The 12,959-nt window shown below is 36.6% G+C and overlaps 1 protein-coding gene across 1 annotated transcript in view; it reads left to right on the top strand.

The window, feature by feature from the left end:
• Positions 1 to 12,959, top strand: part of nos1apa (nitric oxide synthase 1 (neuronal) adaptor protein a) — a gene marked incomplete at its 3' end in the record, with an annotated part of 120,288 nt that overhangs the window by 74,249 nt on the left and 33,080 nt on the right. The window contains exons 5-6 of the mRNA XM_008406877.2: positions 2,020 to 2,128; positions 12,719 to 12,854. Coding sequence (XP_008405099.1) covers positions 2,020 to 2,128; positions 12,719 to 12,854 — 245 coding nt within the window. The remainder of the gene's footprint in view (positions 1 to 2,019; positions 2,129 to 12,718; positions 12,855 to 12,959) is intronic.

The raw sequence follows: 12,959 nt of genomic DNA, 5'->3' as shown, positions 1-12,959 counted from the left end.
GCCTTTTATTATGGCTCTAATTACCCAATTACAAAGCTGTTCTGCCTCATGTGTTTCATACTCTCTACAGTAAGTTGATATTCAGATTCACTGTAATAAAAAGCACAATAAGAAAACCTAATCAGAATCAAGTCACAGACGGTAATAGCAATATAAACAAGGACTTTGCAGTTTAATCAATGTGCTTAGTTTGCACATAAAATATGTAAACATATCAAGACATAATAAATAGCTTGTAAGGATCCATATGAATTTTCTAGTGGGGCTTTATAGAGCGATTAAGAACAGTCAGTAAGTTAAGGAATAGGCAGCCTATTAACAATCTGGATAGAGTCGCAGATTGGTTTACTGAAGGCTCTAGCCAAGTCCTCCAAGAGAATACAGTAAGTTATTGCTATTTGTTTTTTCAAACTGAAAATGTAAGCACAAATATTAAAAGTTTTGAGAACAAAAGACATGAAATCCTGCTTTCAGACTGGAAATGTGTGCTTTTTTTGATTGTGGTATCCTTCAGGGGACGGTTGGCACCTACACAGTTGAATTTTATATTGTAGTGACAAAACGCATCTCGTTCAAAAATTTGAAGCTGGGACTTTTAGTTTCAATTGAATTTGAAGACTATTTAAGAGAGTAAACTGAAAAGAATCCCTTGAATAAAGCTAAAATAATTTTGTGTTTGGGAGATTGAAAACACATGCAAAGATTCAAATAAAGGAGACTAATGTTTGAAATCGATACAAAAAACTGTTTCCTTATGGCATTAATAGATGGACGACTGCTGAAAGCACACATTAAGTATTTTCTTAGTCAAGCATCCAGAATCACTAGAATACTAAGTAGACCCAAGCAGATAATAGATTTTACACTGTGTTATATTCTATACTGCACATTGGTGTCACCTTTATAAGTTACTGAACTGAGGTTTCGGGAAAAAATAATTACATGTATGTACTTACATTCAAGTTGATACATGGTTTTGGGGGTAGTGATTGAAACCATTATTGCTCAGTTGTGGTTTTTACAGTTAACGTTTGGCCTTTATTTGGGATAATTAAAGATGAGGTCAGTGCATTTCTGGATGCATTATTTAATAAGCGTCCCTGTGGAGAGATGTCTGTTTATATGGTTTTAAGGTTTTGGCAAACAACTAAGAGTTTTTTAGTTTTTTAGTTGTGGAGCCAATGTTGGGTTTTGCATGAGACCATCATATTACATTGTGCTCAAAAATAAAATGAAATATTCATCCGGTCTCACGCATCTCACAGAAGGGTGGAGAGCATGCAAATTAGTTTCACATTGCTTGGGAGTTTGAAAAAAAATTGGTTTGAGTTGTGTACAAAGACCTTTAAGCTTATAAAATTGTGGCTGGTGTCACGTTAAGCAGAAGGTTGTTGGGATTTTCTTTTTCTTTTGTATATTTTTAAGTTAAAATAAAAACAGCCTCATATTCACAGTCTCTTTGATTATTACTACTGCATTATTTCAACATTTTCTTCCCTCTTTCATCTGTTTTATTTTTTCCAGCCATAGTCTGTCATGAATTGGTATGTGTGGATCCCTATACATACACACTTCTCCCTCCTGCAGGTTATTTATTATTTTTTTGCCTTTCCATCTTTTTTCCAACTTCTCTCTTCTTGTGTTTACATGCTCTGCAGGATGTTATTTATCTCTTCACAACTGGTTTCTGTAATCTTTCCCCACCAGCAGAACGTTTTTGCACCTAAACCTCGGTTATGTTTACACTTTTTGTTTTTGTGAACTTCCTGTTCGTGGCTGAAAAAAAGCAATAGACATTTTATGATTTATTCAAATAACCATTCCAACAAATTAAAAAATGTCCTTAACATGTTTGTTTCTTACTAAAAGAAACAAGTTGTACATTAAAAAATGTATTAGACCGCTCTCATCTCATGTCTCCTTGCTACAAAATGTTTTTATGTATTTTAAAGTGCTGCCTTGATTTGTTGGGGTTTTTTGTACATCCATTCTTAACTACTTCACTTTTTTTATTTTTAGAATATTCTACGTTTCTCATGACTCACAAGATTTGAAGATCTTCAGCTACATTGCCAGAGATGGTCAGAGCAATGTTTTCCGCTGTAATGTGTTCAAGTCCAAGAAGAAGGTGAGACACACCCTTTCATACGTTTGCCAAAAACATGAGTTTAACCAGTTCACCATTTTGAGTTGTAGTTGATGAAAATATAGATTAAATTTGCTAAATCAATGAGGTTTTATCAATACAAATATAAATATATGCATGCTATATATCTATATATCTAATTAGATGTTACTAGTGTTGTTTTCAGTGAAATCTTTCTAAATGGAGTCTACACAATGTTTTTCCACTGGGCATGGTTGAGACGGTTATCAAACCACTGATATACCTACTTTTCAAATGGTGCAAAATACTAGTGTGACCACTCAGACTATTTTCTTAAGTTATCTGGATTGGATCTTGGATAAGGCAGTCCAGATTTTTTCTAATCTAAAATTGTCCAGATGTAGCCAAACAAAAACTGTAAAAATGCCCATCACCATGCTGCTCAGTATGAAGCCACTATCAGCAATGATTTGTGCTGAAAATGCCTATAATTTGCCTTCAATCTAGTACTGTTATTATGGTTATTAAGAAAGTAAAATTAAATTTAAAAAATCGCTCTTGAAAAACCAACCTTAGAAGGGTGCAGCCTGTAGTCTATAGTCAATAAATTCGTCCAATTGCCCAATCTTATCAGATGCATTTAATTAGTCTAAAGTAAAAATGTAGATTAGATTATATACTGTAATCACTGGCTATCCTTAGTTGATATTTTCTGTTTTGTGAAAGAATTTAGTTTTCTTTTTTCAGTCATGTCTGTCATTTCAAGCTTTTTTGCTGTATGCCGGAAATAATTAGATAGTAGAGTGTTATTTTCAGTATTTTCTTGGTGTGTAAGTGCAATAGAGTTGAAAGCAATTCCTCAGTTTCTGTCAAGTTGTGACATCTCATACAAAGACATACTTAGTTGAAACAGCTGTAATTTCTGTTTTCGATGTGAAGCTGTCATTGCTGAGGTCTGAGAAAAATATTTCTGAGTCCTTTGGGTTAAATTACAGCAAACAAAAAAAAAATACTGCTAAGAACAAACAACACATAGTTAGACAATGCTCTCCCAGTTTCCCACTTCTGCATCCAATTTCGAAGGACTTGTCAGTTAAATCCAGGGGTTAGCTGGGTGAAGCACACACTGCCTCATTATCTCTTCCATACAGACTGACATTGACCCATAAGCATCCGGGCACACACACACGTACACACGCACACGTATGCAGTTTCACATTCTGAGCAGAAAAATGGAAAGTGTCACATACCAAACGTCTGCTGGGTAGCAAGGATTTTGAAGCCATATGTTAAAGAAACTGTCGGTGTGAATTTGTGTGAAAGATTACAGACAAATTTACTTTGAATGGTGAAGATTTACAGCAAATGTATTTATTTTTGTTTGTTTGAAAATTGTTGATTGTATTAACAATACAATGTGTGATGCACTGGCTACACATCCAGGGTGTGTCCCACATCTCACATTCACCACAACATATGGCCACCAGCCCGCCATTGACCCTGACTACAGACGATGGATTGATAAATTGGTTGTGGTGAAAAATGGTTGTGGTGAAAAATGTAGGGGATGCACATCTGGATACTATTTTCCAAAGTGTCTTTTTGTATACCAGAACGACATCTCCCAAGTGCAGACTGGACTGTTGTAAATCGCTGCTTCTATGAATCTCTAGAAAGAGTCTTCAGAGTCTTCAATATGTCCAAAACCTTGCAGCTATCTGAATGAGATTGCAAAAAAATTGCACCGGCTTCCCATTTCCTTCAGGATTCATTTCAAAATATCCTTCATCATGCCTACATGGAAATGTCCCTCTTTACCTCAAAGAACTTCTCAACCCACAAACCACAACCCTCTCCCTCCGCTCCACTCAATCCAAATTTCTTAATGTGTCGAGATCCCAACTGACCTCAACATGAGCTTTCTGTGCCGCTGTTGCTCATCTGTCGAATGCCACAGCTTTTAGAAAGAACCAAAAATCTGTATTTTTCGTAAAGCATTTCAATCTTTTATAGAATGTTTCTATTTTAACTTCTTTCAATCATTATTTATTTTTTTTACAATTCTGTCCATAAACCTTAGGAGATATTGATTTTGTACAGAGCTGTACAAATAATGTTATTATTTGATGCAGCTGTGCAGTAGCTTTTCCCTCATCATCTCTGGGGTGTATTGTGAATCTTGTTCGTGGTGAGCCTGTTCTTGGGAGACTTCATTCTGTTACTGGTGCCTATGTGCACCAAATACTAATACTTTTCCAGACGTGTACCTTTTAATTTATCACCTCGGTCTGTCACTTTTTTGTTACAAATGTCTGACATCATAATATATGTATAATATTTTTTTTCCTGACTTTACAGTATCAAAAATATGCCACAATTAATATAATGAATCTATGCATTTTGTTGTGTAAAATTGCATTGTTTTACTTGTTATAAATTTTACTTAATTTATAACTTTTTGACATCAGAGAATATGCATTTTTTTTAGTGTGTTAAATTAATCTCAAAATTCTGCATGTTTTGGTGGAAATGTATTCCTCCGTGGTTCGTTGTTTTTTTATTTTATCTGCAGTGGCCCTAATAATCTGTTGTAGGGTCCTGCTCAAGTACAGATTTGTGTAATTACTTTTAAGAAGTTTGAGAAAATCTGAGTTAAGTGAAATTAGCAACAGTTTCTGCACTGGTCCAATTTATTTCAGCACAACAGAATTGACTTATAATCATAGTTGTACATACATACATACATACATACATACATACATGCATACATGCACGCACGCACGCACGTACGTACGCACGCACGTACGCACGCACGCACGCACACTCTCATTCCAGTAACAGTCAACGTTGCATGAGTGTGTTCTGAGTGGATAATTGTCTATTACAGTTACGAAGCAGTTAAGTAGAAGATTTAGAAAAATGTATTGCCTTCTGCCAGATTGAAGGGTATCTGATTTAAATCACAATAGAACTTTTACTGGGCCTGTGTGAAATTCTTCCTCTCCTTCTCCCCAATGCTCTCTCATTCACCCCCCATCGCTTCTCATTAACACTTTAATAGAATCTAATGAATGGGCTGGCCTCTATTATTCAGAATTGAAGTGCTAGTTATAGAGCAGTAAAGTATTCATCCAAATACTCAATTCTTCCATTGCTGAAAGGTCACTGCATGCGTGTGGTTGTGCACTGTAGTGCTTTTTCTCCTGCAGAGGGAGTTTGAGCACAGAACAGAGTCAGAGGTGGAGTTCCAAACAAGGGGTCAGGGCAGAGTTTCTCAGTCTGGGTGATGGGACTTCGTGCCGGCGGTTTATGAAAGTGAACTTTTCAGGATAGTATTTGATATTTTATAAGGTTAAGATTGTTTGTGATCCCTGTTGGCATTCTGACATTTATGGCAATTTTGAACTTCACATTTCAGAACTGAAAGGATCAGGTCAGTTCTAGATTTGAGTTTCCAAAAGAACTCTCCACTACCCATGCATTCCTGAAGATTAGTTTCCCTGTCTCAGATAGTTTTCTGGACTATCAATTTTGCAACCGTGGTAGGCATTTTTTTTATTCATGTTTTTAAAATGTCCTGTTCAGCAGTATGGTACTGAGAAAGTAAGCATTGCAGCTTCAGCGACGTTGCTTCACTTGATATAAAACTTTGTGAGAAATTGTTTTGAGTTTATATAAAATGTACTGGCGAAAAGAAAGGTGGAAATTAAAGGCAGAAGGCTGGGGAAAAAAGTTTAAAGGGAAAGAGGGAGACGGGAGAAGAACAAAACAAGCATAGAGAGAACACACAACATCATGTTGAGTTTTGACCATAGCTACAGTCATTAAAATATCCAAATTCAGCTTATGCAACAAATATTTTGATAAGCAGCTGCCTTCTCTTTACCAGAGCATAAGGAAGGAACCTGCTGCTAAAATCACAAGATTGCATAATTTACCCAATTTGCCAAATTTTACAAACCGGGCAATATAATTAATAATATTGTCAATAAAACCCAATTGTCAATTGGGGCTTCATCCAGTTTGAGCTAAAAAGACACTTGTGCATTACATAGGACTTAAGGTGATATTTTATGAAAGAAATTTAGTAAATAATAGATATTACACAAAAATAATTGAAATATATTGAGATTATAGAAAAGCAAATTTGTTTGCAAACGTAATGGGATAAAAAAAATAATTTACATAAAGAATCAATAAAAAAGCAGCACAAAGACAGAGAGTTGGTTATTGACAAAGTCTCCGAACTCCCCATATCCCAACCCAATTGAGCATCAATGCATTGTCCTTGAATAAGCCTGCTCCACACAGACTCTTCCTAGCAACCCTGAGGGCAAAGAGGATCATCTCCTTTTGTTATCGAGCCAAGGCACCCTTGGAGCTTCTGTTTTTATGCCCCTGCAGGACGAAGCTGCCAAGGCAGGACAAGATAAATCTGCACTGCAGTCTAAGCATTTTCTTAGTGAATTAGGAGTTGAAAGTCTCTTCACTGCTTACCTGAAAATCCTAGAGTTCACTCATGTTTGAGGATTTAATATTTTTTCAGGGATTTAAGAGCCTTACCAACTGACAAGTAGAAGAAACTCTGCACTTCTGTTTCTAGAGACCAAATATGGAAGAATGAATGAATGAGTGTCAAATTAACCTATGCAAGCTAAAAAATACACAACAGCAACACAAATAAAAACAGGTTAAAAACAACCTTCATTATTCTTACACTAATACTGTCATCAGAAATAAGAACAGGTGTGAAACCAATCATCTTGTCAAATGCAAACTCAAATAATTGTTACTTTTTAGGGTAAAAACAACCTTGAAATTGTGTTTTCACAAAGCAATTTAATCAAAAATCAGCCAAGAGCAACCTCAATTTGAGCTGCCTCTGGTTTATCACAAATCATCAATATCTCTCTAAAATCAGGCCAGCAAAGCAGAACAAACAGAGGCACATTGTGGAGCACAGCTTGTTTGAATAAGTGTGTTGCTCATAAAACACATTACAGAAAACTCCCAAATGCAGACACACTAGTGACATGCGACACATTATCTTTGGGTTCAGCTCCAGTGTTTTGTTTTGTTTTGGTGCAACTCAGTTCTATTCAGGGAACTTGTATATGGAATGAAACAAGTCTGAGTCAAAGTCCTATAATTTCAGCAAAAATATTTCTATATTTTCATTGAGATCCCAACATATTACAACCTGAAGATTTCTCGGTGGGCAATTCAGAAAAAAAATATATAGTCTTGTAACATTACCCCCATCTCTCCTGAAACTCTCAAAGGACAAGCGTGTATAAACTATGGATGGCTTAAGTTATTGATCCCCAAAATTCCAAACCAGCAAACCACTCCACTGAAATGATGCTGCCCACCTCCATGTTAAACATTCCCATCATATTACCAGACAGAAAGACCAGAGCTTTCGTTGAAGGACTGTTGGCTTTGTGCTTTCCTTTCAGATGCAAATTAGAATGTAATGTATTTTACTCCCGAAACATTTGCACCTGTCCTCTTATTGAACAAGAGGGAAGAGTCCAGGATATTTTTAAAACTGCATGACCGTAGTGGTAGCCTTGCACTAATGTTTAATTGATTTTATTGGAATTCTGAGACAATAGGTGATCTTGTTTCCGGCTGTGAAAAAAAATAGTTAAAAATTAAACTGTCATGACAACATTGTGTGATTCAGATAACTTTTGGAAAAAATCTTATTTTCTCTGCCTCTTCCCTGTGGTTCTACTATCATCTGCAGAAATGTACCATTCGGTCACATTCAGAGGCAGGGGGAGCATCTTAGCGCTGTCGATCAAGCTCATGTATGGCACTTACACATGAAGTTTCAGAAGCAGGCATTTTCTCTGCTCAAAGTTTAGGAAAATGTTACCCAGCTCATCTTCCCCCTCCACAACTTCTTCCAGGACCCATCTGCTGTTTTCCTAAGTCTTCATAATCTTCTTTGTTCATATATATTCTCTAAGAAACCTCTGACTCCTTCACATAACAGATGAATTTATTCTATAATTAGGTGACTTTTTATGGTAATTGTTTCCACAAGATTTTATGTAATCATATAAAGAGTACTGAACACAAATACACACCACACATTTAACATTTTTAATAGTTAAGAGTTTCAAAAATATATACTCTCATACCATAACGTAGACAAGAGGTCTGTCACATGAAACAACAATAAAATATGCTGCAATTTGTCGACACTATAAGGCAAAATGAGAAAAAGCTCAAGGAATTTGTATGTCTTTGTTACATTCTTTTCGCAGTTCATCACTCTATTAAAGACACCCTCACTCTATAGTGCACAAGCAAACTTGATGGTCCCCATTCCTATTGAACCTCACATGCCGTCTTTTTGCAGCAGATTCTATGCCATGCAAATTGAGTCCAACTTTTCTTCCATGATATTCACCAAATGATTTCTGGACATACCCGCAGTCCCTTATGTCTTGCATTGTCTTGAAAAGTTCATGACAGAATTGTCATGATGAAAAGAAACCTCTGTGGGTATTTTCCACAGATGTTTCCACATGATTCTGGCTCTGCTGCCAGAACCATGTCACCACTGGCAGGAATGGCTACAAACCGAACGCAAGTATGAGACATCTCAGAACTTAAGACTGTTGGAGGGTGTTCCTTGTTGTATGTGGTATACAAGTTTATTTTAACTATAGCAGTAGGAACAACGGCCCTCTGGCTGACCTTTCCTAACCCAAAGCAAATAAAGGCTTTCAATGAGATCTGGAACACTGTCATAGCTGGGTTTCTGGAAAATACAGGCTAAGCCCCCCAGATATCATATTGCATCAAGCTAGGCCAAAAAAAAAAACTGACAAACCAGAAAGTGAGCAGGTTTTTTCCAGATATAATCACAGTACAGGGTCTTGTTCTGATACAGCCCAGTTAAGATGATAGAATTTAGTGGCCTCTCAGCGCTTTTTATTGATTAACAATTTCTCAGTTAAATGATCCTTCTTATTTAACATCTCTGTCTCTCAGGCTAATTTTCTGTTACCTTTCATAACTGCAGTTTTTTTTTCTGTAAGGACTAGATTTAAGTTTTTGCGATTTAGCTCCTTTTAGCTTCTATTGGCTTATCAATATAACAAGAGTTGTAATATTGAGAGAGGCTGGGAAGTAAGCCAGTAAATATATCAATATGTTGCCACATTTGTTTGTCGGCATGTCTCCATACAACAATCACCTTAAGGCTTTCCTTCTGCTCAAGTTGATCTATATTTTAATATCTATCCTTAACCTTTCTGAAAATAAATTATAGACCTTAATCCCCATTTTGCCATCCAATTTTTGATTTTAAATTGAAATCTTAATGTATATTCTGTATTCGATCAAGGTTATTATTACAAAACAGTTAATGAATTAGTGTTTAACTGTTAACTGATTAGATCCTTCATACAATTACTTTTAAAAACTAATTAATTCCATATTGGATAGAGAAGGAGAATGAATCAACTCATCATTAGTGCAGAAAAATATGGCAATGTCTTTAATCAGAGGTGAATCCCTTTCCCCTTTCCCTTTGTTTTCCCTGCCTTTGTCCTGGATCGCATTGTGTTCCCTTTTATCCCCTTCTCTTTGTTTATTCCAAGACTAAACCTTGGTGGGTTTTTCAGAATAAATAATGCAACACACCTCCGACGAGGCCCTGTCCTATAGTTTGAGAGAATTCATCGCTGTGGGAATCGAGCTTGCTGCCAGCTTGATGTATAGAGTAGAGGGAGATAAAATAACAGAGATAGAGGGAAGGTACATTCATTCAGTCTCGCTGACAGAGGAAAAGTAATAGGCAGAGAGAAAAAGACATAGTGACAGATGTCCGGCATAAAAACTATTACACATCTTTGCAGCCGAGCAAAGAGACTTTGCATGTGAGTGACAAATCACTTAGTGGTTCTGTCAGCTGCCAAAACTAGATATCACTGAGAGAACCAGCCCAGGGAAGAAATGTTTAGAAAAGGGACAACTGTCTTTATGAAAAATGAACTGACTGTAAAATATGAGTGATTTGTGAGCCAGTGTCCTTTCAACATTGACAACACTGGGAACATTCTAGCAAGGTTTCATTGGACACGTCAGGGGTAATTCAAGGTTTTGGTATATTGGTATATTAATTACACCATGTAGTGCTTTAATTGGCCAGCGAGATGTAAAAAAGTATTAATAATACTGTCAGCTCAGGATTTGGATTTATACATTTGGCAGAGCAGCCTAAGCAGTTTGTAGATGTTATAATAAAGTTTTGTCACAGTAATTCAGAACTGCATTGTCTAACAAATGTTCTGAGCTGTTGATCCTTTGCCCCATGATAAAGTGACCCATTAAAATATATTTAACCAGAGGTAGAAAGTAAAACTTTTATCACTGACTGCAATCTCTTTTTCTGATTCCACTGTGTGCTGTTAACATAGCGCAATTTAGGGACAAATGCAAAGGTCAAATCTACTCTGTCTTCCAGAGACACAAATACGCGTGTGCATACTTTTATCACAATTAAGACTCACCGCTTTAATTCATCATTCCCTTTTCCCAAAGGAGCACATAAACCATCTGGAGCTTACACAATGCTTCTGGCATAGCTAAAGTGTTGTAAAGGATTATGCTTTGGTTTCAAAGGTTTGCACTCTAGTTTTAGCATCTTCATCCTGGGAAAATATTTTAAACCAGTTCTAGATATAGATCTGTGTGTTGAAATATATATGTATTATCTGGTGGTGCCCACACTCCAAAAATATCATTCAAATCATATGTACTTTTAGCCTTTTCATATCTTAAGGCACTTATATATGTAGTAAGTCTTTTCCAAGCTTATTTTCTCTCTAAAACAGTCCTCAGTTCTTGATGATGTCAGTGTGTGCAGTGTCACTTACAGCTATTGTGTGTATTTCCTGTTTAAAAATGAATTTTGAAAAATATATCAGAAATATGTTTTGGAAAAAAAAAAATTCAGAGCTGATTAATCTCTGATCATCTTGGTCTAAACACCTTCTGGACAAATTGATATTCTGCAATTCTACCTAAACTTGCCTATATTTTGCAAGAGAGGACATGGAGATCAAGTGCTATGACTTTATGCTGAATGTAACCTCGGCCTGAAGCTGTATTCCAAATCCTTGATGTTGGAAAAGCCAGCTTAAATTTCCACATCTGATACAGAGCCTGGGGTTGCACAGCCACGTGTGTCCTTTACACTGCATGTGGCAGCATTTCAGCTTGCTTTAAAGTTAACAGCAAACTTATGTATTTTCCTATACATTCTGCTTGACTTTTAGTTTGTGTTGAATCTGAGGCTAAATGGAGTTTGTTGACTGGGCTCAGTGCCTAAAAATAAAATAATTTCCTTTTCTTTACCGCTGTACAAGAACAAACCAGTAAAGGGAGAAACCTGATAGCAAATGGATATCATCACTTTTCTTCTCTTTTTTACATGGCATGTGAATTTGAAGCAGGGCACCGGCTAGAAAAGTGAGATAAGCAAACACGGCCAAATCAGTGCATCTGTGGGTAAAGAAACAACTCCATCAAAACCCACTGTGACATTTTAGAGATTAGAAAGTAAACACAAACAACCTCTCTCTGTGTGGAACATCATCAAGTGATACTATTTGACCTAATGATACAGAATCCACAATGGATTCCTGAGCACAAGGTGATCCAGGAGGAGTCAAGTGTCTGATCCTGATGGAAATGAGGCTCACTCTGCTCACTGTGTCTAGACTTGTGAAATGAAGATATTCTGCAACATAAATAGAGAAATATATCTTTTGGTATATTAAATGTTACTTGATATTAATGTGAACGTTTTTTAACACTTTTGTTTTTGCACACAGAAACCTATGCCACTGCTTAGGCATGTTTTAGACAAAGATCTTAGGTTGCCTTAATTGGCTTTGTCCCCATCCTGTTTAGCCCGTTACACAGGACAGATAGTTCTTTTTGGAGATGATACCGAATCACAGTGCTTTGTACTGCTGGAACAATATGACCTGTAGCTAAAAATTGCTTGAAAACCTGACATTTTGAAAAACCTTTATGGAACCAAAAACTGACTAAGATGGATGTCAAATGTTTGGCTGCTTCTCTTCATCCTTTTTTCATGGCTGGACTGTGCAATGAAAGTATGTTCTTTATTCTGCTTCAAAAGTTTAAGTATTTATAAGAAGGACCATGTGAGTAACTGGCTGTATTTAAAGGCATGGTCTCATGCAGTTGATCAGCAAAAAAAAAAACTGTAGTCTCCGTTTAAAGAATTTATACAACACTAGTATGGAACCAAATGTATGCAAATGCAGACAACATATAAATGAATAATCCGCTTCTTTGACTAACAGCCTTTATCATTAAGAGCGTTAATCTAACCACAGTTGTTAGGTCCATCGGTGCTACCAGTTGTGGTTTGGTCTTGGTTTATCAAGACCAAACCACAGAGAAAAGCAATAAACATCTCTCTGTTTATTGCTCAGTTTGAGTTCCTACATGCATTGAAGCACAGTCTTTTAAATGAAGCAGGTTTGTTTTTCTATTGTGAAAGTCCCAACTTAATTTTTTTTTGTTTTTTCTTCTTTCTCATTTCCCAACCAGAGTCAGGCCATGCGCATCGTCCGGACAGTTGGCCAGGCGTTTGAGGTTTGTCATAAACTGAGTCTACAGCATACACAGCAAAATGCAGATGGAAAGGCGGACTGCAACGGTGAAAAAAATGGTGGCGATTCCTCTGGTACAAACACACATCACACACACGCACGCACCCACGCACACACACACACACACACACACACACACACACACACACACACACACACACACACACACACACACACAC

The sequence above is a fragment of the Poecilia reticulata genome, linkage group LG4 (assembly GCF_000633615.1).
Source record: "Poecilia reticulata strain Guanapo linkage group LG4, Guppy_female_1.0+MT, whole genome shotgun sequence".
Lineage (NCBI taxonomy): Eukaryota > Metazoa > Chordata > Actinopteri > Cyprinodontiformes > Poeciliidae > Poecilia > Poecilia reticulata.
Note: the sequence above shows the minus strand (reverse complement) of the source record. Positions and strands in the feature narration are given on the sequence as shown.